Source organism: Aulonocara sp. 'chitande type north' Nkhata Bay, linkage group LG2 (assembly GCF_057382095.1).
Source record: "Aulonocara sp. 'chitande type north' Nkhata Bay isolate Kocher_YH1m ecotype deep benthic linkage group LG2, A_spYH_male_GT1.1, whole genome shotgun sequence".
Taxonomy (NCBI): domain Eukaryota; kingdom Metazoa; phylum Chordata; class Actinopteri; order Cichliformes; family Cichlidae; genus Aulonocara; species Aulonocara sp. 'chitande type north' Nkhata Bay.
In genome coordinates this window covers 6,528,155-6,554,313 of record NC_141345.1, presented here as the reverse complement: position 1 = coordinate 6,554,313, position 26,159 = coordinate 6,528,155, and the positions used below count along the sequence as shown (strand labels likewise).

Below are 26,159 nucleotides of genomic sequence, written 5' to 3'. Positions count from 1 at the left end.
ATGTTTTGGCAGTTAAAATGAAGTGTAAATATCCAAAAATACACAAGTTTGGATCTGTTGTTGACAATATACAGAAAGTACATGAGAATCGCTTCCGCTGCTAATAACACTGGTGATAATCATAATAACATCCCGACAGGTTTGTGGGTGTTTGTTCTTTGATTGGCTGCCAGCTGGCACCATATTCTCCTCTCTACCCACTCGCTCACCTCACCTCTGCTTTGACCTCGAGTCTCTCGCCCTGATACCCCCCCCAACACAAACACACTGGGACTGAGCCAACACTCCCGGGCACAGTTGGCACCGAGTGGCCGACCAACGCAGGCTGAAAGGAGGGAGAGCGAGGAGGGGAGGCATGATAAAAAAGGGGAGTAAAGGTTGAAAGAGAGAAGAGAAGAAAAAGATAGGAGGAAAGGTCAAGACAGAAAGAAAAGGAGAAAAGAGGCGGATGGATGGAGAATAAAGGATGTTTTTAACTACAGAGTCTGAGGCACAGATTACCTGACAGTTAAATGCATGTTTAGGCGTAATTAGAAATAAAACCCTAAACTTTTCCTTCACACAGGTAAGAAAGTGATCAGAGAGCTGCGGAGGTCAGGTATGGCATCACCTGTCCTGTCGACGAGACCTCCAAAAACATTTCAGAGTAAATTTCAAAATAAAAGCTTAAACTCAAATCTGTTATTTTCCTCATAAAACAGTGATGCTTGGATACAAAGGATGGGTGTGAAATGCATTCTGGGACGTGTCCTGATAACACAGAGCATGAACGTCTTCTAATCTGACTTTATTGGAGTTTTGTGTTCGTTTCAGAGGAGCATAGGGATCAGAGAGGTCAAAGGTTACAGGGAGTGTCATTCAGCTGCTAGCTTAAATTAATTTCAGCTTATTGTTTTTTGTGTGTTGTTTGGTTTTGATTTGCTTGGAGTCTTTTGCTTTTAGTATTTGGTGTGTTGCACTTGACCAAGTGTGTAAACACCTTTAACTGAGAGATTCTGGTTAGACTGTGGTTTGGTGGCGGTGCAGACTCTTTTTTTTTTTTTTTAGCTTTTACATTGCTCTTCCTTACTCTTTGACAGGAGCAGAAAACATGAATAGCAGGCTAATATGATACCTAACAGCTCTAATATTTGGGAAAAGGACCATGGGTCCTCTGGACCAGCTTTTGTTGACAACTTGTCATGTTTCACAGCTCGGTGAGCTCAGCAGAGGCGTCCTTTTAGTGGCTTTTACTTCAACACATCATCAATCATCATCTGCTTTTCTTAGGATTTCTAAATAACCTTTCTGTAATACTTTCTTACATGTCAAATGCACAGTCAGGATGTCGTTGTTTAACGTGTACTTTGTGTTTTTGTGACAGGAGTACAACGGCGAGAAGACCAACAATGGAATCCACTACAGGCTACAGCTCCTCTACAGCAATGGTGAGCCGAGTGTGTGAATATGCCACTGATCTGGAATCAGAGGTGGAAGTCTGTATAAAGAAAAAGGGTTGAAAATGCTTTCTGTAAGCTGTAAACATCCTGCTAGCGAGTCATTTTTGAAGGTAGAAAAAGAAAAAAATTACAACTTTTTCCTCACATATTTACTGTCAGAGTTTTTCCGTTGCCTCCTCCTGTTAACTGAACCCTGAAGAAGATTTTCCTGTTTTTGTTTAGTCCGTTTGTAGCTCCTGACTCTGAACCAGGGCTTCTTCATTAGGACTGGTTTCCAGTTGCACTAAACCAGTTTGCAGAAAACTGCAGCGTCTCTTTATTTCAGGTCCAGGTGTCTCTTGTGTTGGATGAGGCTCTGGTTTTTTCTCCTTTATTTTTCTGTTCAGACGAAGTTTTTAAACCCTCTTGGTGTAACTGCAGCTCACAGGCTCCTGGTATCCCCGACTACTGATATCTATTCAGAATAGAATCGCTCTCAGATTTCAGTGTGAACACTAAGTTTAGCATCAGGACTTCACAGTAACCCAAACCACACAGCAGACTAATTAATGACTAACTTCGTGTTTTGGATGGATCAGAGGTTCTTTGGCTGAAGTTTGGTCTATTTTAGCATTTTACGTCAGTGCTGTTTAGTTTTAAAACAAAAGTCCAAAGTTATATCAGAGCAATAGAGTTTAGTTTAAAGAAATCCTTCAGTCAGATTAGGTTGTACCATCTGTAGAAGGGACTAGCTAGCTCACTTCCTGTTAATGTCTAACTTTGCTAAACCTTGTACATCCTGTTTTTCAAAAAGCCACATATTGATCAGTTTATTGGAGCTGAAAGAATTTGGAGTTTGATTTTAGGAGTGTTTGAAGCAGGAAAGAGTTAATGAAATCAGACCAGAGGCAGAGAGGATGGTTACAGAGGCGGTAGAGACAAAGACAAGAAGTAAAAAACAGCAGGAACAAACGGGTTTAATAAATCCCTCTTCTGATTCGTCGTTCTTTGTAACATTTACGTAGGCAGAAGGCTGTCACGTACTTACGGTAAGCGTGACGGCGACGAAATTCAGTAGATCTAGTGCAAGTAAGACAATCATGTTGCAGAAAGAAGCGTCTGCCTTTCGCAGCATGTAAAAAAGCTACAACGAAAGCACTGATGATGCAATCTGAGGTCAAAGCATAATGGAAATAATGCCAATATTTCTGCTAATTCTCAATGTTCGTGATGAGTAATGAAGGCAGATGTGAAGCAGCCCGCTCTGCCAGCATGCTGCAGGTTGTTTAGGTCCAAGTCCAAAAACCCATCAATAATATGTTCCTTACACTGGAGACACATTTGCATGTGCTGTGCTCTTAAAGAATGACTGACAGCATGAAATTAAAGCCGAAGTGAGCCATTTTTAAATGCTGCTGCTGCTGCAGGTCAGCCGAGTCTTTGTTCAGGCTGCATTTTAGATTTGCAGTATTGATTGATGAAGTCGAGTTAATGATCGCTCTTTCCCACAGGTGAAACTGTCTGTGTTGGTTTGCGGTTGAACTTTTCCTGGATGATTTAGAGTTTAGAATTAGCGGAGATGGAATTTATATTAAAGGTCACCTCACCGGAGTTAGAGTTTAACTCAGCTGTGCACTTTTAAGACTGCGAGGCTGGAAAAACTTTTTCATTATCAGCACGCGGAGCGGCGGACATCTGGAATATCTGAGCTCTGTTTTGTCCATCGGTTGGTGGTGGTGGTGGTGTGGTGTGGTGTGGTGTGGGGGAAGTGGAGGGATCTTTTGCTGATTCAAAACACACAGCTCGCCTTTGTGCTGGCACGAGTCCAGAGCTGCAGGAGGAGGGCGGCCGTAATGCTCTCAGACCCCCGCAGAAACGCCAGATAAAGTGGGACATAAAAGAGCGTTTTCTTCCAAAGGGGGATAAATCACTCTAATATGAGTCGGCGTCGTCGGATTAGCATCTTACCGAGGTAATTGACCTCATCTGCAAGCGGGACGGATAGCCGCCATTTAGGCTGCAGACTGCTCAGCGCTCAGCCGCAGAGCGAGGAGTGAATCATGTCAATTAGAAAGCAGAGGAAGCTGCGAGCAAACGGCCCGCAAAGCAAGAAGTAGAGGGAAAAAAAGCTCAAACGCACAATACAATTAGAGCTGCTCCGCCGCTAACAGGTGTTCCCTGCAATTTACTTCCTCCACCCCATGTCGTGTTTGTGTCACATTTACGCCCGGATGCATGGCTAATAAAAGACAAGCAGCTCTGATTGATATTTAATTTGTTGGAGAATGAGGATTCCTTGTTATCCTTGAGGAAAAAGGCGGCGGGGGGGCCGGAGAAGGCGGCCTGGCCCATAAATAATAAACAGCTCTGGAGCAGCGCCGCTGTTTGTTTTTGCTGAGGGGTGTGAGCGACGCCGGGGCGAGACGACAAGAGCGCTAGAAAACACAAATACACAACCAGGACATGAATCGGAACAGAATTCATTTACAGCACGTTATCAGGAATCAGATCCTTTGTTGGGGGCGGATTAGCATAAGAGGCAAACGCGGGCATGTTGATGACAGTAATTTATATCTGAACTGTGTGTGTGTGTGTGTGTGTATGCTCATGCTTCTCTCTGTGTGTTTTTCAGGCATCAGGACAGAACAGGATCTCTACGTCCGGCTCATAGACTCCATGACCAAACAGGTGAGATAGCGCACGCACACCTGAGCTCTGATTCACTCATAGTGTTTACATCAGAGTGAGTTTGTTTTACACACCTGCACATGTCACAGCGGCGTGTTTTAAATGTCACACAGCGTGTTTCTGCACAACGACCTGCAGCCTGGAGACTGCCTGGATCGAGCCCCAAAGCCTAGATTAGTTTGACTGAAATAAATCACAACTGGGAAATATTTTAGTGGGCTTGAATAGTCTTACAAACATCAAGCAAACAGTTGCATTGGAGTTTTAGAGTCGCTCTATTTCAAGGTAGTTTACGGTGAGCAGAAGAAACGTCTCGTGAACACGACTCAAAATACAATTTTTCAGAGTCGTTTGATATTTTTCGGGAAACCATCTTAACCAATCAGAGCCTGTCTTCTGGCTGTTTCTAAATATTACCTATAGAAGGTTGGTAACCCTTGTGTTGTCCTCGGTTCAAAAATGGTCCCTAGGTGAATGGCAGACAAGAATATGGGAATCCCGAGGGTGACACAAGGTTATTAATATCTGTAGATTTTTGTACTGGTGTCTCATTTCTGGCTTTGAAATTCATCCCAAATACAGTTTGAGTTGTATTTTTGAAGCTATGATGCAGATCTTATAGAGGTAAAACCCTTTGAGGGATTCCTGGATCGACTCCAATACTGAATACCTTAAACTGTGCCATTTTCTTGCAAGTCCTTCCCAATCTCGGTCAAAAATAGACAAACTAAATAAATCAGATAATATTGTCAGAGGTGGTAAAAAAAAAAAAGGGTGAAAACATACATCAAATGAAAAAAGAATTAGTGGGCAAAGAACAAAGTTGAGTTGTCAGAGTAAGAATACTGGAGTAGGTCAGACGAATGCGTTGGATCGTTGAATGTTCCATGGATCAGTCGAATGCCGACTGTCAAGATCAAATCAAATCTGTTCTTTCAGTGTGGAACACGATTGTTCTGATATGCCGCTGAGTTACTGTTAATGGAAATCATCCAGAACCATCGGAGCAATCAGCACAACAACATGATTGGCTCTTTTGTTTCCGGTGCGGTTGCTCTTTGGTTCTTTTGTGGACGGGGGCGGGACGCCATCTTTGGCTATGCAGGCATCTCCTATAGATTTGTACTAAGGATTATTCATGTGTTGTGTCTGCCTGATAGTGTCCCCGAACGCGTAACAAACAAGACTTCTCTGCCGGTTTCAGGCACATAGTTCAAACCTACTGTAATCTTAAAGCGTTCCCCTAAAGTTAAAACTAAACTTTCCTGTCCTCCTCCGCCTCCTCCTTACTTTCTTAAACTCGAGCAGCACTGATGTGTTTTCCTTTCCACTCGATGTAGCTCGGGCTTCAGCTGACTCCACGTCCTCCCATCTTTCCGGTTTTCACTCACTCAGAAACCCCCGTGTGGGATTTGAACCTGTGAACGACCTCGCTGCCAACAAAAACCTCCAAATGTTTCCACATTCCTGTCAGCGCTGCCGGCTGACCTCCCTCCTCGTTCCTCCAGATCCTCCTGTTCCTCTCGTCGAGCGCTCTACCTCAGATGTTTGTCACTGTAAATATTAAAAGACATCCAAATGTGCTCGCTTCTCCTCCCAGCTTCAGCTTATTTATCCCCCGTCATATCACAACCCTCCCGGCTGCCTGTCGGCATGTCACCGATCGATGTACCAAGCGGCTCCCCGACAAAGCGTCAGCCAAACCGATCAATAGGCCCTAATGTGGCGCAGCGGCGGCACACTGGAGACAATAATCCTGACACCTCCTCCATGACACACACACACCTTCACCTCCCAGTACACGACACCCCATTGGTGGAGAGGCAGGCCTGACAGACAGGTCGGCTGGAGTCCCCATGGATCGATAAATCCCCGTCGAGGAGCTGTTAGGAGCCCCGCGTCCACGGGTTTGTCAGAGCGAGGAGGAGCTGCATTAATGCAGATTGGACCGTGCAGCGATGCAGCTGGCACAGTAACTTCTGCACAGTGAGTCACATCATGCAACAAGGCCGAGGGGCTCACACACCGGGAGACCCCCGCGGGAGGTGTTTGTGCTCCTTTTGGAAAATATTTCTGAGCTCAAATAACTCATATTTAACCCTCTCAGGCTCAAATTAAACTTTTTGTTGCTAATGCACAACCAAGTCCTGCAGTGGTACTCCTGAGTAAAAAAAAACTCATAAAATATGTATGTGGGGTAATCAGGTTGTTAGTTTTTAACTGTTGCAAATCGGCAACGCCTGCCTCGAAAGGGTTAAGAAATGTTCAGCACACGTTTCTCACGTCGTCTTAAGCGAACTGTTGTGAAGACTTCCTCAATGTAGGCCTCGTCTTCCTGTTTTTAACCTTTTGTAAAAATCAGCCTCCTCTTCTAAAACAAGTCTTAATGTGCTCCAAATCGTTCACACCCCAGGTTCATGATTTTCTCCTTAAGCTTTTTATATCTTTGGAAACCCCACGTTTTAAAACGTTCACTGACAAACAAATTTGTAACTTTCCGACATGCTCCCTTTACAAAACATGCATCAGTGCTTGAATGACAAATGAGAAACACTTTAAAGTGACATGTAAACAGCGTTTTTAGTGTCACTGCAAACACACACACACTCTGAAGGCTGCTGAACTTTAATCTGAAAAACAGTTGTTTTTGTTCTCAAAGTTTTTTTGTGAAATATTTACTCAGAACAAAATTTTAATAAAGATACTCAGTCCTGCCCAAAACATCTCACCTTTTCCAAATATTCACTTTCTAATAAACAACATTATTTTTTCCAAAACGGCCTCGTCCTCACTTTTTAAACATGTGAACGTCTGAAAATGTCTGAGGTGTGTCCCCGCAGAAAGGGGACATTAACCTGCAAATAAGCATGAAAGTGGACATGCAGTCACGCACTCACAGGACTCATGCATCAGGAATGATGATGTATAAATATCGACCACCAGTTCTCTGTGTGTGTGTGTGTGTGTGTGTGTGTGTGTCCCTGATGCAATCCACATCCCTCCTGGTCAAACTGGAGCGTTTTAATCCAGAGGAACAGAGCCAGGATCGGGATCAATAATGCAGAAGTGGTCGTTATCCTAAAAGTATGGTCCCCCAGGGTGTGTGTGTGTGTGTGTGTGTGTGTGCAGGGTGGAGGTCTGTTTTGACTATAAAGGTGGATGAGGTAGCAGTAGGTCATCGCAGGAAAAAAGAAAAGAGGAGGAGGAGGGGTGAGGACACACACCCGTGTGCTTTTAGTGGAGTTCATTTACAACAACCAGGGTATTACAAAAACCACACACACATTTCTGCTTCTGTCTCTGTGAGGGCCCTCTTTGAAATAAAGGAGTCCCATCACGGTGAAAATCAGGCAGAGTCAAACCCGAGCCCTCAAACCCGCACTGATGCCCTCTCCTTCCAAAAACGTCCCCATAAGGACGTGGGTCCCCACAAACACCCATATACGAGTACAATCGCACACCTAGCCCTACTCACAGCGGTCATCCGTCATCCAGACTCTGACACGACAGCTCTGCGGGGGCGAGGAGGAGGGAGAGTGGAGGATGAGGAGGGGGGCTTCATCCTGGGGCGCCACCCGCCATCTGGCAGGGAATTCTGGGAAGGCCAGAGGAGGCTGAGACCACCAAAAGGGGAGGTGGTGGGAGGTGTGAATGGTTGGAGGCCATGTTTGACTTTATTACTGGTGCAGACTGTGGATAGGCAGAGGGGGGTGACAAAATAAAAGGAACACCTGGACACATCTAAATATCAGGTGATCAGATTGAAGCTGAACCGGATGTACGGCAGGAAAGCGATGAATGCTAGTATACAGACTAAACTAGTTTAAATGGTTGGGGGGGGGGGGGGGGTTGCTTTTGCATTTGCTGCCACCTATATCGGTTCGGCTCACGGGGGCAGCAGAGATGCCCGGCCGCCTTCTCCAGCTCTTCTGGAGAAACATGGAGACATTCCCAGACCAGCCGAGAGATGTGATCTCTCCTTCATGTCCTGAGGTCTTCTCCCTGTAGGACATGCCTGAAACACCTCACTGACGAGGTCTCAAAGAGGAGTCTTGGGTAGATACTGAAGCACCTCAACTGCCTCCTTTTTGGAGTCCCTGACAAATGACTGAGCTCCTCACTCGGTGTCTGAGGCTTCGGAGGAAGCTCATTTCAACCACTGATATCTGCAGTTTAACTTTTAGGTTCCTGCCCACTGCTTCTAGCCTTAGAGGTAGTTCGACTAGTTCGACCAGCTCTCTCTTCACCACAGGTCTCAGGAGGCAGAGCTGGTGATTCGATCCCTGGCTGCTCCAGTCTGCATGCCAAATACCTTTTGGGCAAGATACTACCCAACGTTGCTCTCTGATGCGTCCATTGGAGTGTGACTGTATGTGAATTTTAAGTAGAAAGTGCTTGTGTGAATGCGACGTGTTGTTTATAGTACTTTGAGTTCTCCAATAGAGTCGAGAAGTGCTTTATTAGAACTAGTTCATTTATCATTTACCACAAAGGCCCAGTAATTCGTTCCCATCACTGCAGATGCTGTGACAATCTCCCGCCTTCCCTCGCTCGTGAATAAGACTCTGAGGTACTTGAACTCTCCCACAGTAGGCTCCAGGGTAGGGTGCCCAGTTCACCTCTGACCACCACCCAGTGGGGTCCTTCAAGGTCTGATCCCCAGTTGCTAAAACTGGTTCCCAGCTGGTTTTATTCAGTTCAGAGTCTGGATGATGCTGCGGTTAAATCTCCTTAAGCCCAGTTTTAACTTTTGAATGTGAAAACTGGTTACCTCATAAGCAGATATATTTTGACAGAGTTTGGTTCTTTTAACTAGTTTAACTCGTTTAACATATTCAGCTAAAATGCATCAATCACAATGAGCTGATTTGTCTTGTTTTGTTTAACAGTTGTTTACCCATTTGCAGATTTGTACTCTGTGGGAGGAAAAATAAATGAGATTGTAGGCCGTACGATTTCATGTGATGAGTTTTAAGGAGATGAGTTCTCTGTCGTAATCAGCTGTTTGCTTCTGTCCCATCAGCCCATCCTGTATGAAGGACAGGACAAGAACCCGGAGATGTGTCGCGTCCTCCTCACCCACGAGATCATGTGCAGGTAAGATAAAAAAACAGATGTGCTGTCTGTTCACCGATTCAGCGCTTGGCTCAGCGGCACTTTGGCAGGAGAGCAGGCGGCAGTTTCTGTCAAACCTGTGACTTTTTAATTTGTGTTTTTGTTCAGGCTGAAGCATGGTTTAATAACAGTGCAGTGTAATTATCTCCCTGCAGTGTGTGTGTGTGTGGAGTGTTAATTATGCTTGCAGAGGAAGTGCGTGGTTGTTAGATTGTGATATTTAAACCAAAAGATGATTGGATAATGGAGAAGTTTAGATGTGAAGAAGAGTTTTTGTCTCTGAGAGAAGAAGGTGTTTAAAATGTAAATAACTGATCAAATTTAAACAACTGAATAACAGAATTTTGTAGGTGTGTCCAAAAACAAAGAAACTGATAGAAGCCGGCCAATCACAAATAAGCAGGCTTAATGAGACGGGAGCTAAAAAGTCTTGTTTCAGAGAGGGTGGGGGTGTAAAGAGAGTACAGTAGAATATAAATAAGGATTATTTTTGAAATGTGAATCATGCAAAGCTGCTCTAAAAGAGTCCAAGAAGGAAAATAAAAAGCTGGAAGTCATTATTATTGTCGATTAGTTTTGGGTATAATTTCTATGGAATGATGTATTCATTTTTTGTTATATGTTAGATTAAATTCTTCCGAGGAAATGAAAACACTCAACTTTGGGAATGTTAAGCGTTAATCTTTTGGAGGCCTCTCCAAGCCCAGAGTTTGAGCGGTGTATGTGCTTCTTCTAGGACAAATATCATCTTCAGATTTTGTGAACACGTTAGTCAGTTCATTAAGTTAATCAGAAAAGACTAATTTTGCTATAAAAATGTCCAGACACCTTTTCCAGGGTCCAAGCAGTTTTCTGGCAATTTCATCTTCGCTTAAAATTCTATAAATAAATTCGTTACTAAAAATATTAGAAAATTTGTCTCTCAATGTGAATCTGTCATTAAAAATGATATATTGTTATTTACATTTAGAACACATTATTTATCTGCCTTTATTTAAACATGCAGCCTTAGGGCCTGGTTTTAAAAAAATGCGGCAAGATTTGAACACAATCCCGAAATAGTGTTGTTAATTTTACAGGTGATTCACAAAAGTTGAGCTGTTTTTCAAAATGAGCTTAGTCGGTTCAGTGTCAGGCATCAAAACAAAAACAAAAAAAACGAATTTAACACTTGAGAAATGCTGCAGATTGCAAAGCGCATGAAAACATGGCCTAATGATCAGATGTTTGTCTTTGGTCGGTGACAACTTTCTTATTGTGTGACCGTTACTCGGTTAGCTGTAAGTTGGCTAGTTGTGCTAGGCTAATGTTTGAGTTGCAGGAGAGTTGCTTGTGTTATTGATAATATGTATTTGTACATGTCTGTGCACTCACCTCTGAGTCCCACTGTCCATGGGGGGGCGTCACCCACTGAAACAGACTGGCGGAGGTGGCACAGAAGCTTTCTGACTTAATTTGTTTCTCCATCTAATAAATAAACCTCTGTTAGATAAAAATGCACTATGCCCAAAATCCAATCACCTGTCTAACCTCGAAAAACAGCATTAAAATTCAACCATTTTCAATGATTTCAAGCTCCTGTGTGAGCCCTGTATATAATACAGGTCTATAATAAAATTTGTATTTGTTTGGGTGTCGTTTTCTTGGACGTTGTGAAATTCATGTTACTTTTACACAGTGAGGGCATTTAAAAATGTTTTACAAGATGTAGATTTGATGATGGTTTTACATCAGAATTTAGTTTCACTTTTACATTTTTATTTGAATTCTTAATTATCTTCACATTTTAATCTGTACCTGAATTGTAAATCTTAAATTTTGTGTATGGATTTGGTTTCCGTTGTGTTTTCTAGTTTCTGCTTTCATTCTAGTGGCAGCTTTGTGCCTGAATATATTTTCATTTCTTCCCTTTTTGAGGTATTTTGTAACTTTAAAGGTACTCCTGTACGGCTTTTCGTTATTCGAGGTTGTATTGATAAAGTGTGTGTGTACATTTGTTGGCCTGAACGCTCTGTGTGTGTTTTTGTGAGAGGAAAAAAGAGCAGCTGTTGGGTTGTTGTTCATCACACCAATCAACACGTTTCCTGCCCTGCGTGTCTCTGCTGTCGTCTGTGAGTTAATGGTTTTACTGGTTCAGACCGAGGAGTGAAGGAGTGAAGAACAACCATAGTGTGTGTGTGTAGCATGGTGAAAATAGGACACACAAACACACAAATATATAAATACAACTGAATCTGAAGTGTCAGTTGGAGCTCCAGCAGCCTGTTTCTCCATATGTAGGAAAAAAAACATCATTTTTGATGGTTTATATTTATTTATCGCTCATCTGTTTGTTTCCCAGTGTGAATAAACTGGTTAATGTGGACATTATATCCTTTTATAACTTTTTAGGGGCAGTGAATTGGTGAATGAATGAAGAAATTAGTTTACATGTTAACTAGTCTGTTTGTAGAGTTAACTGGTTTAGGTGCACTACAATAAACTGGCTCATCTGGGATAAACTGAGCCAAATGTGTTCCACAAGCTGGTTTACATTAAAACAATAAAGGGAATAGATTGGATTCATTGTTTTATTGAATTAGTACATGCAGTATATTTGGAGTTAACTGGATTGTCAGTGTATAATTTTGTATAAATCTGGCTGTATTAACTGACTTAGGCCTTAGTGCCAAGGACCTGGAGACCAGTCACTGATAGGTAAAACTTGCCTAAATGGCTGGAGAGCGGTTGCTGGGGTTAATGATTGTTACATCTTTAGGGAAAAAACCTTGAAGGGAAACTCTTTCTGTTTCCACTTTTCACAGCTTCACCAGCTTGGTGAGTATTTTGTGAATGTCTGCAGAGAAGTTTGTGTCTTCCATGCAAACTATGGATGACTGCAGCTTTCTGCTGGCAACCAAAGCGAGGTTTTTGGTGCAGGACCCTCTTAGCGACTGACTGCCAGCAACCTCCAGTCACCACTTGCCAGCCGGGAATGCACATTTTTCCTATCACTTGGTTGCCAGGGTGTCACCAATCAGGCTACAGACCTTGGTGACTGAGATTATGAGTTTGCTGCAGTATACAGTAATAGTCCAGTAACGTTGTAATCTGCTCAGTAAACTGGACCAAATGTACAGCGAGTCAGTTTACATAGTAACAACTTTGTATGAACCTGAACAGTTTTTTTCAAAATTTTTAAATTAAGTAATCACTCAGTTCATGTTTGCATAAAATTTTAGCCATCATAACATTTGAATAAATTGGTGCATATTTGGAGTAAAATAGTTGGTGTAAATCTGGAAAAGATGGGCCTAGCTACCTAGGTGTGCAGTTTTGGAGGTGGACATTAAACTGAGTTATCTATAAAATAAAAAGAGCCAAATGTGCAAAAAGTTTATCTAGAAGTGGTTTGAGAAACTGATAACTTTAAAATCAGTTTAAATATGTGGTAAATTGGGTTAAATTGGGTGCACACTGTTAAGATGTTTAAAAAATAGGTAAAAAACGGTGTAAACCTTAATGTAAAGTGTACACATGTGTGGTGAGTTGGTGCAAATCTGAAAATAAAATTGACAATGTTAACCTGATAGAGTGTGTATAGTAATCTGGGTCATCTTTAGAGTAAACTGGGTCATCTTTAGAGTAAACTGGGCAAAACCAGCAACAGCTCAGAGTGGAACTTGTTTAAATGTTTAGTAGACTGATTTTCAAACTGTTAAGATGTTATTAAAAAGTTAAAAATGGAATAAACAGGTTTAAATGTTTGTTGGATTGGTTTACACAGTGAGCAGAAAACTCAGTTTGTACCATTCAGTTGAACTTGAAGCAGTTAAAACAAGAACAGGTCTGACATTTTCGACCTTGCATCCGCCTCCTGCTCTGCCGTTTATCTCTCCCGCTTTTTCAGCCAGACTTGAGTATCTGTGAACTTCCCTTTTGCTCTCACTTTTTATCGAGCTCACTTCCCCCTGCGAGATTCCGTCGATACGAGCTTCATTTCCATAACGACGGCTGGCTGTCGGCGTCTCTGAGCTTCAGTCATTATGTGATTGAGTGCGATTATTAACCAGCTTTCCCCCTGATGGATGTTGTGTTTCCATTCACTAATGAGTGAGGCATCAGAGACTGCCTCGCTGTTTCTAACACGCGCTCCGTGTTTCTCTGCCTCCATGGCCCCAGGTGAGGTCGTCTTTATGGGCGTCCCCATTGGTTTGTCTACCTGGATGCTGCACCTTTGGGTGTAGCACCTGCTGCAGGATGTTACCCTCTAATGTTTTTTTTAAATAGAGACATTCTCTGGGTTTCTTCGGGTCTTAAAGTAGTTAGGTTTTCTAGGAAAACCTGAAAACCTGAAAAGACATGAAATAGTCAGTATTTACATTAAACTGAGCTTGTTTTAGACCTTAAAAGTCTGATATCTAGTCATTCTTTTCCCCCCCCCTCATAAATCTTGAAGAATGCAGCAAAAATGAAAGAAATGAATGCCCTTGGTAGTGAATTCTAGGCCTCATCATCCTACTTTTTGCTGATATCCTTCTCATGTTGGTCAGTATGTTGATGAAACTGGTATTAGATCTGATTTGAGCCTATGTTTAGGTTTTAAACCTGCCTAAAACTCTGAAAAAGAAACATTATGCTCTCACTGCTTGAGTTGTTGGTTACTAACAGATTTATATTTTATATACATTTAACAGTCATGTAGAAAAAAACCTTTTTCATGCACTTTAATCATACAAGAACCACCGAACTCAGAAATTGTCACTGAGATAGTGACAGTGACAGAGCATCACTCTGTCCAGTTACGCGCTACACTAATGGCGTCACAGCTTTGTTATTCAAGCATGAAAACAAATCCCAGCCTAAGTAACTGAATGTTTTAGTCCCTTCATCCTGTAAACCTGGAGAACATCCAGCCAGGATGCTACAGCATCAGTGCAAAATACAGCACATGTGCAGCGGATGCACTAATTTGAAGAAAGTACATGTAAATGTTAAAATGAGGGACCCTCAGTCTGAACAGTTTAAGTTACTAGTTACAGAGAAAACATCACAAACTCTCAAAAGTTTTGAGCTTTTGGGTTTGCAGTGGTGCAGGTTTCCATCTGAGTGTTTGTGAAACACATTTCTGGATTATCTGTGGTGTGATTTGGTTTGTTCCTGGATTATCGCAGATTAAATTCTGGATTTTTATTCAGTTACTGAGTTGGAACTGGGTTTGGTGGTATCTGTTTTTCTGGAAGCCGCTCTGGGACACTGTCAGGTTCCTTCACTGTGTGTTTGAGCTCTGACCTCGCCATCATATTACCGATTCACATTAGCCCTTCTTAAACTGATCTCTGCCATCATAAAGCAGCGAGAAGCAGTGAGAAGCAGGCGCTGCAGCGGCGGCAGCCAGGTTGGCACTGCGGCATTGCCAGCAGGCTCCCAGAGGCTCGCCAGCTCCGGGCCGCTTGCCTCGCCTCGGCTCGCCTCGCCTCGTTGGCTGCCAGGCTTCGGGCGATGCTGAGGAAAACCTGCTGCCGCGCTCACAGAGGAAGGTGGCGTCCAGGCCGGGCTGGAGCGAATCAGCGGGCCTGGCGGCTGCTGTGGTTTTCCAAGCCTTTGGGTAATTACAACACTTGCCCTTTGAAAGCGAGCCCTGCATCCCCAGCCCGTCCCACTCTGTGTTATCTGGATGCTGTGATCCTAGTGACGCAGTGGGAATCGCTGTTTATTTTCTTTCTGTGTGTGTGTGTGTGAGAGAGAGAGATAGCAGCACCGACATGCCTGGACAAACCTTCTCTTTGTGGCTTAAGTAGATTCCACTTGTGGTGACGTCTGAAGTGGCGAGGAGGAGCAGCCAGCGGTAATGATGCTTGTGTGGCCTGTCTGAGGCTCGCCGGCCAAACTGGCTCCTGTGGCTCCAATGTTTTTGGTGACCTGAGAGAGAGAGTGTGTGTGTGTACGTGTACGACCAGTCTCTCTCTGCAGCAGGGACGAGCTCTCGCCGCCAAATGAGTGACAGCAGCAACACCACACACACTGTTTGTTTTATTTTAGCCACACACACACACACTCATCCCCTCTCAGGTCTGTGTGTGTTGTTCCTCGCAGTCATTAGCCGGCCGTGGTGTTAGCCTGTTTGCGGCCCGGGGGGAAACGTCATTAGGGCGATATTGTGGACGCTCAGCCAAGGTTTGTTTTCGTCTTTGGAAAGGGGCCCCAGGTCCCTGGAGGGGCCCCGGCAGTGCTCCTGGGGTCCAGTTTGTTTATAACACTTCTTTGGCAGTTTGGAGGAGGTTGTCACCACAGCAGCACCAGTGGGTTTCCAATGCTAATTGGTCTCCTGGAACTTTCACTAATGGCTCCAAGTAGCTGGGGGAATAAATTATTGTGGCGCGTTCTATGGCAACAGTCACACGTCCATACAGAGACACAAACACGGCACTCGGTTTATGATTTTTCTGTACTTAGAGATCAAACGGTGTGATAAATGATTCATAAAGCGACTCATTTGGCATTCGCAGCCTCGATTTGACGCTTGTTTGTCAAATGGCAATTTGATTCAGGACAGCATGGGGCGACGTCACGGGTCATATGCAATATGATTAATTTTTAAGAATTACCGGAAGATATGTTAATGACCCTCGCAGCGATAAGAGAAAAGCATTGTGCAGAGCAGCTTGTCAGAAGGAAGAAAATTAGATCTTGTGTCGGGATCGTGTTGTTATTTTAATGATAGATGGATCGCTTGTGTCAGATTTTTTTATATTTGCATTTCAGAAAGCTCGAGCTCGCCATTGTAAATTAATTTTGACAAATATCTGAACGTTTCTGTCTCATTGTTGACTGAAAAATGTCCTCTGAGGCGGAGAAACTGGGAGTGATACCGAGCTGCAGCTTAAAAGTACGCTGAGCTTAAATGTAACAAAAAGTGCAGCATTTAAATGTTTTTGTACTGAATGTGAAGCTTATGTTAAAGTTTCAGTCCACTGGAATATAAGTTATGCAAACATAAACTGAGTGATTACAACAGGGATCTCAAAAATAAGGCCCAGGGCCCAGAATTGGCTTGCACAACACTCCAATTTGGTCCACTGGACGGCTTTGAAAAATGCAAAGATCTGAAGGAGAATTATTTTAGACGTTTAACTGTATTTTCATCATTTTTATAGCTTCTGTTGCTGATAATGACAGGAATGGTCTGTTTGATGGTCTGTTGTCCGATAAACATCATTGTTCACATTCCTCATGTCATTATGTCCTAACACAGCGGTCCCCAACCTTTTTTGTGCTACGGATCGGTTTATGTTCCACAATATTTTCGCGGACTGGCCTTTAAGGTGTCGCGGATAAATACAACAAAATAAAACCAGTAACAGTACCAAAAAAAGGAATATTATTCATAACACACGGGAAAAGACCCAGGGAAACCGAGTTAACGATAAAAATGATTAAAAAAATAACGCTAAAAACCCTGAAATCATAAATTTCACACCCGAGCCTCAACTCTCGCAGCCAAACGACTCACGGGCCAGTACTGGTCCATGGCCTGGGGGTTGGGGTTTGCTGTTCTAGCAGATGATTTGTGTTTATTTTTACATGAAATGGTCAAGGTCACGTTTATTTCTATAGTACATTTAAAAGAACCAAAGCCAAAGTGCTTCACAGGCAGGAAAAAAGAGAAAAAAAGCCTGAAAACTGAAACAATTACAAGATGCTGAGGTTTGGCTTGAATTAAAGACAGCAGAAATCAGTCTTCAATAAACATTTACATGCAGAAACATTTGGGGCGGTTCTAATATATAATTCCAGTATTCCAGAGACTTGGCGCAAAAGATCAGTCAGCTAAATGGTAACCCATTTACTCTCTTAAAAATAATCAATAAGCCAACAAGGTGAAGCTAAAACCGGAGTAACACGTTCTCATCTCAGATGCATCATCTCATCTGAGCTAAACGTCGAGCAGTGGGGTTTTGTCTTCCCAAATCAAAAGCATGACTGACTCTTTCCAAGACAGTATGAGGAAGATTGGCCCCTCAACCCAAGTGGAAGCAAAAAGTTTTTACATGTTTATCAACATGCAATGTGTTAGTAAGAACACGTAAATTCATCCCTGTTGTGAAATTCAAAGATCGGACTCCACATTTGTTGTTGTCTTCAGATCTCAGAAATACTTCAGTTTGATTTTTAAACGTGTGCCGCGGTTCCATCTGCCTCTCGGCTCTTTTAATTAATTAAATATGAAAGTATTTATTCATACTGTGTAGTCGTTGTTGCATGTAAAACACTTTGTGTCGCCTTGTTGTTGAAAGGTGCTCTACAAATAAACTGGCCTTGCTCGGCCTCCCCTCTGATTGGTAGAGGTTGAACATGAAGCCTGAGAGGAACGCCTGCAGGCACTGCTCAGGGCAGTAAAAACACTTTAACATCATCTGCATGTTTTCATGAAAAATAAAAATATTCACAGTCAATATCCTCAAAAAAAAGACACATGAGTGAACGCCACAAATGTTATTCATTATTTCTGTTGATTTACTGACTGTTTATTAAAAACTTATTTTGCTGGTTTAGTTTGAACTCTGAGTCCTAAATCGACTTTGTCCACCTTTTGTAGTAATTAATACCAACTACAAATGAAAACAACAACACATCCCTCTGAAAAAATAATACTATAAATGGCACATTAAAGTTTTGTAAACCCAATCAGCTCTGCAGCAACTCTCCTGCAGTTTGTATTTGCAGCTGATCAGCTTCCAGCCCAAGCAGCTTCACCCCGTTGAAGGCTGCATGAGAGGTCACTGAAGCGTCCTTCTTCTCATTTCTCGCTCCTAACCCTAACCCTAATAGGGCAGCTTTGCCTCTCACTTTAAGACTTTAAGACTCTCTAAAAAAAACTCACCTCGCTCTGATTGGCCAAGTTCTGGAAGCCTCCAGAAGAGCAGCACACAGTGCTTTGAGAGCTACACTCTTGGCTTTTGTGAAATGTTTAAATATTAAAGAGACGGGATGGCGACACCACCCTGTCCTCATCCCCAGGCCGTCACATAGCGCGGCCCTTAGTGCCATGGTTACGAACACGGTGTGAAGCGTCAGGATGCCGGGATATCCAATTACAACCTTTCACTACGTAACGATGTCATTCAGCCTGTCCTCGTCCCAGGGGCGTGGCTTTGCACATGTGCAAACCTGGCCGTCGTCCCTGTGGCCATATAGACGGAGTGACACGTGAGGGTGAACAGATTTAACCACAATCTTTCCAAAGCGTAGTCACTGTATTGTATTTTTACCCTGTTTTGTCTTTTTTCTTATAGAATTATTTTAATATTTAAACCTGATGGTGGTTTTTGGCCTGATTCTTTGATCTTGTCCGTCCCATAACATCTGCATCACATTATAAATAAATTTGATTGGATATCAATATTCAGATCAGTCAGTACTGATGTACTTTGTTACATCCCCCACCTGACTGCACACCTCATGATGCATTCACTGATGGCCTCCAGCCGTCAGGACATTTGGACGCTTCGTCATTCAGACAGTTTCCTGCAGTTTCAGTGTGTAAACGTCTGCAGCGGCGTCTCATCCGTCCATCCATCTGATGGATATTAATGTGCCGGGCTCAGCCGACTGCTGTTCTACATGCCACACTGACCCACCACACCAAAAGCCTCATTTAGCTCCACCCGCCCCCCACCCTGCAGAGCTGAAGTAGAAATCCAGCGCTCCCTCCGGATGCCTGCACAGACTCTGGACGGGCTACTGGCTCGTTTAATTTTGGAGTCTGCGGCCGCTTGGATGAAACACCGGCCGCTTCGCCCTCTGGCTACCTGGACGGCTGTTTGGCGAGGCGCCCTTCGGTTGGCTGGCTGGTAGTCAGGGCGATGGCACCGGGGAGGGTGGGGGTGCTTCCATTGCTGGGTATCATCCAACTGTTAGTGACCTTGGCTTGGACCCCACCCAGCTGGACTCAGCTGTGTGTCTGTCTGTGTGTGTGTGTATCTGACACCAACTTGCTTTTCAAAATAAAAGTTTTTTCCGGATAGCTGGGTGGATTTATTTTAGAAGCAGATTATTAACTAATAATATATATATATTTTTAAAAATCTATATTTTTTCACAAATTTGGTTGAAACTACAGATAAAGTTAGAAGTCACTTTAGTTAATTTAAAGACAACTTATTTTCTCAACATCCCCTGCAATTAAGCTTCATTCTTGAATATGGTTTGAATTATTTTATTTCCCTGTTCTCTCTTTTGTGACTCATGTTCAGCAATTTGTGAAAAACCTGAAACTGAATTTGCATTTTTTTAACACTACTGGTGAGCTGAGCTCAGCGAGCTGTGAATGTGAAGATCACTGATGGTTTTACAAATTTTTAAAGGTTAGAGAGGCTCATTGACCTGCACCTGTTTTGGGTAATGTTTAAATCTGTTGCTTTTTCAAGTCGTGTTAACTCAGTGTGTCCTTTCCTTTCACAGCCGGTGTTGTGACAAGAAGAGCTGTGGAAATCGCAATGAGACGCCCTCTGACCCCGTCATCATCGACAGGTAGGAACTGTTCTGATTTTCTTTCTGCTGCTGTGTCTGGTTCAAGTTTCTGGCTCAGTTTGTGATGCTCATGAACATCAGGAGTGATCGCACAGTGAGGAGTCTGGCGTTTATGATTGGACATTGGTTTAGCCTCCTGCTTGCGATCGCGAATCGTTTCTTTGACGTCTAATTGCACGGTCGGCGTAAAGCTGGCTGTTGCCGAGTATAAATGGAGGGAATCAGTTGTTTGATTATCTCTAGTTGCTGCAAGTGAACGCAGCGCAGTGCAAACTGCAGGTCAGGGTTACTCCTATCCAGCAAACAGGATTAAATACACTTTTGGTTTATTTGCTTCTCACTGTGAATGTCTTACTTCTCATTCATCAATAGCAGCCATCAGTTAGGCTGATTTTTTGAGAGTCAATCTAACTTCAGTCCCGTTTTTTTCCCAGAAATCTGCATCTCTCCGCCTTCAGCAAAAGTTTGAGTTGTTGTTGTAATTGTTTGTGTATGCAGGATATTAAACTCGGCCCACTTGTCTCGGTCCTTTCGTGTGGAAATCATGTGGTAATGTACGAATGAGGCTTGGGTGGGATTATGGTGTTAAAATACCAATCTTTCTGTTTTTGTAAAGGGAGAAAAAAAACTTCTACGGGACACATCTTTCTAAAATGGGTTAGACCTAGCACTGATGGATTAGTCCTCACAGGGTTAAAGTTATAGATGGATGCTACATTTAGTGCTTGTATTATTGTGCACTGCTCAGACATGCTGCCAGAGGACAGTAGTTACAGATAAAAAGCTGCGCTGAGCTCAGCGAGCTGTGAAACATGGCGACTGTTTGATATAGGTGAGCTAGCCAACATGGACGACGCTGTGCCAGAAAGCTGTGGCTAACAACGATGGACTAATTACCTCTAAATAAACAAAACTAGCATAATTTTCTTAACGATGTATCTGATATTGTTTAAATTTCATATTAATCTCGCTCGACAACCAAGAATCCTTGCAACTGACCCATCGTATTATTGTGATGCTTTGCATCTCTAAAGCACAACTTGTCCTGCAGTGGAAGAATTTTTGAGCAAAAAAAGTCTTAAAGACGTAAATGTTGCTGTGGAGGAAGGATCAAAGATGTGACTTTCACCCTGGAGACTGGGGTTTGTGTCCCTCAAAACCAGAAATAGATGTATGTATTTCTAGACTTGGAGCTTGTTATGTTTTCAGATTGGAAAAAAATTGTTTTTGGTGGAATTTGGTTTGTTAGATGTCTGTTAGGTCCCTTAAAATACAACATTCACCACATATTAAAAAGAATTTATGGCAGAAATGAGATGGTCAGTTCTCTACTGTTTTTACAGATTCTGCTTAAGTAAAGAATATCTTACATTTTTATTCAGAAAGTAAATTGTGAAAGTGGCAAATGAAAACCCCATGTAGTGGTGCGTTTAAGGACACCAACGTTTAAGAACTGATAGCTGAACGTTCAGCAGAAAAAGAAGCTTTAAAAAGAATAACGTGAAACTTTTTGTGAGGCGATTTTTATGCAAATTAGCCTGCAGGGAGGTAAGGTTAAGATCACATAAAATGTTTGCATGTATGAACCTCTTGCACATGTTGATGCAATCCAGCTGTGCTCTCTGTGCAGCTGTTGCTGGCATCAGTCGGATTTCTTTTGTTTCTTTCCTGCTTCTTCTGTTTTTTTTGGCGTCTCACTTCTTTCTCACCTCTCGCTTCCGGCACGAGACGCCGCCGTGTGAATCGTTTAATCAACACCAGCAACAGCAAAATAACATTTACATGCTGCAGTACGAGTGCGAACTGGCGGCTGATCACAGGCTTCGGTTCGCGGCGTCTGCAGCTCTTTAAGACCTAAAGAGGTCCGGTAACGCTCCTTTTCTTTTATTCTTATCCATGAAAACTTACAGCTGGGAAACACTGACCCAAAAATGTGATTCAGTGCATGTCAATAAATTCATGCCCTCGGAAAAATACGTTTTTTGTTTTTTTTTCTGATTTTAAAACAGCAGCCGTGATTCCTTAATTTATTTTTCATCCAATGCCACATTAAAAAAAAAAAAACCCACATCCAATCAGGCGCTCACAACTGCCAGCATCACAATCCTTTATTAACCCGGCGCTCGTTCTCACCGTCTAATCCCTCCGCCCTCGGTGTCCTTGGAGTCGGCAGCTGTCCGTCACAACGCCTGGCTGCAATTGGTCGGGTCGCAGTGGTGGGAGCCAGTGACCTCAGAAGAGGTCAGGGGGGAGGACGGAGGGGGGGAGGGGGGCCAGGACCAAGTCCATGTTGGCTCGTTAGAGAGGCCTTGGACCTCAGCCACACACATGCACACACACACAAATACAGGTGATACACACTTCCATAGTGTGTGAGCTCTGAGACACACATTTATAAGAGAAAACACACAAGTACACCCACAGTGACACTGACACACACACACACACTGCTGTGTCCTCTCACCTCAGACTCTGTGTGTGTATGTGTGTGTGTTTAAAGGCTTTGTCACCTCTCCGTGTGTTTTGTCACACATGTGAAGGACTCTAAATGTGTCCACCCAAACCTCAGGGTGAAATCTAAGTCCTGGTTCAGACTTCTGCATTGACTCTTTGCAGAGCCGATGATGTAACATATCTAAATGTCCGGCGCCATTGGCAGCGTTCTTGCTCGTGCGTGGCGTTACTCGTCTTGTGGTCATGTCCCGTTGTTTTATATCTCGAGCCAACCACGATACAAACAAAATAAAATCTTTGCTCTATGTTGTGGTCTGGTCTTTAGAAGATATTTTTCCTCCAAGTTTTTCCACTTTGTATATTCTGATACCTTCATCACCCTCCTTCCAGGAATTTGCTGCCACCTGTGAGTCCTAGAAGAATAGAATAATCCTTTAATTGTCCCACCAGGGGAAATTTGGTTGTAACAGCAGAAAAAAAGCACATGTACAAACAGAACAGGACACAGAACAGAAACAGCAAAAAAAAAAAAAGACATCATGGACAATAGTTACGAAAACAGAGTACAGATAAAAATGGGAAACCCAGGTTGTAGTGTGCAGACAGAGCAGGGTACTGGAAGATGTTTAAATAATTAAGAATATTTAGAATATTCAGAAAAAGTACAGATTGTGCATTGTACCTGTGCACAATCCTTAAATTGATGCTATGATTATCATTGCTCATTTCAAGGCGGTGATTTTTATTCTGTCACTAATAAATTCAAAAACTGCAGCGAATTTCCAGAGAAGTGCACGTCAGATTACAGTGTAGGGTTTCAGAGTGGTCTGCGGTGACGCACTGAAGCATTAAGTGCAGCCCTTCTAGAAGCAAGTTTTGACACTCAGCCTCTGGGCACTTACTTTGGACGGGGAGAGACCCTAAACTTCAAGGTCAGAGGTCACAAACAAATCGGGGTAACAAAACACTTTTATTGTAGGATCTTTACAATAAAAAAGAGCTTCAGTGGATTGTTGCTGTGATTTTCTTTTATGATGAATCAAGCTAATGTTAGCCAGCTAGCTGATAAACTTATCGGCCAACATTAGCCAGAATTCCAATTTCTTCTAATAAAGCCTATTTGAACCAAATAGGAATTTAACCAGTGGAATCTGAGCTTTATTTCTCCCAGTGAATGTTAGTATCTATCAGTATGTGCTGGAAAGTTAGCTTCCCATTCCTTGAATTACTGATTGTCTTCCAGTTCAGGTCACTTGGAGATTAAAAAGGTGGAAAAAGTGACTGGACACTCGCAGGTTCCTCTGATCTCAAAATCCTAAACTTATACTGTAATCACAGGATCCCAAATCTGTCACATCTGTTATTTTTAAAGTTAAAAAATCCAGTGAAAGGAGATTGTTTCACCCAGATCAGAAGTCCTGTGAAAATATCAGTCCTGTGTGAATCGGCATCGCTGATTTTGGTCTGTTCATTTCTTATGTTGGTTTTCTTCTGCCTTTTTCCCGAGGCTGTAATAGTTTTAACATTTTGGGTGCAAATCCCTGAGGTTCATGGAAATCTATTATTAGAAAGAGTGACTCCATTAGAAGAGCCAAAACTCGAAGGACGATGACATGGTGATCACAGATGCTGGTAGATTCACGTAAAACACACACGCTATCTTTTGCGAAACACAGACATGGACGTATAATTTCTAAATCACATGACGTCCCCTGGTTCTGTGACATCCTGACAAACTCTGGAAAATTATTTTCTATTTCCTGGATGTTTCTCTGCAGCCTGACCGCTTTAATTAGGACAGGACACTGATACTAGTCCACTAACCCAGGGAATACACGCACACACACACACATATGTGTGCAGACACACTGTCAGTCGTCTGCTGTGATTTACTGGAGCTTCGTTTGTCTCTGCATTTCAGCGCCTGTTAAAAAATGCAGGGATTTATTACTGTGACCCCCCCTAACACACACACACACACACCTTTCACTGGGGTGGTGGTGATGGTGCTTTAGTGTGTTTTTAGTGACCCATCATGCAAATGATGTAGCTACAGTAAAGCAGTTTAATGCTCAGAATCCACGTCTCACGTAAATCAAACGCTCCCACTCTTCTTGTTTTATGAGGAAACGTGTCTTTTCATGTTTTTTTCTTCGTTTGCTTTGTCTTCACGCCTTTCTCTCGACCTTTTGTCTCCCTTCATGCCTCCATCACCTGTGAATAAAGCAGGCGAACGCCTCCTGCCTGGACCTCCTCGCTGCTGGGTCACTGTAACGTTTCACTGCCTGCAGGTTTTTGTGTTCGTATTTGCTAAGTTTAAAAAGACAAGTTTGTGAAAAATGCATAAAAATATATTCTAATAAAGTCGGTAGACTGCTCCTTAAATCTGGTCTGAACCTGAAGCTCGGTGTCAGCTGTGTGTGTGTGTGTGTGAGTGAATATAAATGTGCGGTGATGCGCCTCTCAGAGGTCGCTTTGTTTCCTTCGTTTACGGTTATTGGGTGAATCCTGCCGAGGCAGCAGAAAGCGGCGCTGACGGATCGCCGTAACACCGCTGCTATTACACGCTAATATTGCAATTAGATGGGTGGCCAAGTTGCCCTAGCGGGGCAATAAATTGCCGTAGAGTGTCAAAATGTACGAGGAGGCCGGGCTCTAATTACCCAGAGCGCACCTCTTCACCCGCCCGCGCCTCTGTCCTCCCCCTCTTCTTCAACCGTTTGACCATCGCCCTCCCCCGTTAATGGTCGGGCCTTACATGGAGGTCGTGACCCCCCCCTCATCTGCACTTGTTCCTCTACAGCCATTTGCAGCTTTGATGTCATCTGTAGAGAGGTGAGTTTAGGGTGATGGAGAGCGACCTTTGACCTCCACAGAGGAAGAGGTGTTCTTTACAGCTCCATGACTTTGTCTTCTTCAGCTGATGTGCAGATGCACTCTTAGGAGCACAAACTCCTCCTCCTCCCCTTCCTCCTCCTCGCCTATCTGCCGAAATACCCAGAGTAATGAGTGAAAAGGTTCAGAATAAGCTTGGAGTTTTTTGTGGAAAGTGTTTTACTTCATCTGCGTGCCGACTGCTTTGAGAATTAATCATCATTTGCACAAAGAAACTCCTGCGCAGCATCTTTGTCTCACAGTTAAGATGCTTTATCGTCTCACGGGAGCTGAAATCCCAGCAAGGCTGCGGTGAGGAGAGGAAGGCTTGATTTAAGGAGGTGCTTCAGGAGGAAACTAAAGGAATTAGTCAGACGTTGTAAAAGAGGCCACTCGTGCTGCTTTTACTGTTTTCTTTATTCACGTGACATCACGCTGCATGGTCACGGAGTCGGATCACATGGTTTTGCAGTCATATCTTCTCACTCTTGTGATGTCATTGATGAAGGAGGAGGAGCCATGAGCTGAATTCCTGAACACATAAAGACAGTTTGCTGTTCTTTAGTTTGGTTACAATCTCTTTGCTCCTATTGGTTGGCATCACCACATGATGATGAGTTGAGATGAAACCACTGAACGTTCTCAAAGTTTCAGTTCCTCCAACCCAAAATTTTCAAGTCACGCAGTCAGTTTGTGGGGACCAAAAAGACCAAAGTCTCATAACCTAAACCATCAAACTTCAGGATGACAGTCGGTGTGCTGTCCGCTGAAGTGATGGAAACACCAAAGAGTGCATTTTGGTGAATAATTCAGTCTGAACATCTCGCCACCTGCTGCAGCGTCTGACCACCATCTATATTTTACAACCCTATATTTTTGTGGTTTGTCAACCGCAAACACACAGACTTCCCTCAAATCCACGCCGAGCCCCACTGAGGTGCCGCCCTGGAAATCCAGCAAGTCCTAAAACAACTGAGCTGAGCCTCACTGGGGGTATTTAATATATAATGTTTTTCCTCGGTTCCAAAATGCAGATGGGAGGTTTGAGCCAAAACCTACATTTCCCATAAGGCACCTTTGGCATTATCAGTTTCGGAC

The 26,159-nt window shown here is 43.1% G+C and overlaps 1 protein-coding gene across 4 annotated transcripts in view; it reads left to right on the top strand.

The window, feature by feature from the left end:
* The window catches only part of LOC147337366 (transcription factor COE3), a 141,587-nt gene that overhangs the window by 18,177 nt on the left and 97,251 nt on the right, over positions 1-26,159 (top strand). For all 4 annotated transcript variants that reach the window (XM_086304319.1, XM_086304310.1, XM_086304328.1 and 1 more), the window contains 4 exons: positions 1,364-1,427; positions 4,051-4,106; positions 9,130-9,203; positions 19,665-19,733. In XM_086304319.1, coding sequence (XP_086160445.1) covers positions 1,364-1,427; positions 4,051-4,106; positions 9,130-9,203; positions 19,665-19,733 — 263 coding nt within the window. The remainder of the gene's footprint in view (positions 1-1,363; positions 1,428-4,050; positions 4,107-9,129; positions 9,204-19,664; positions 19,734-26,159) is intronic.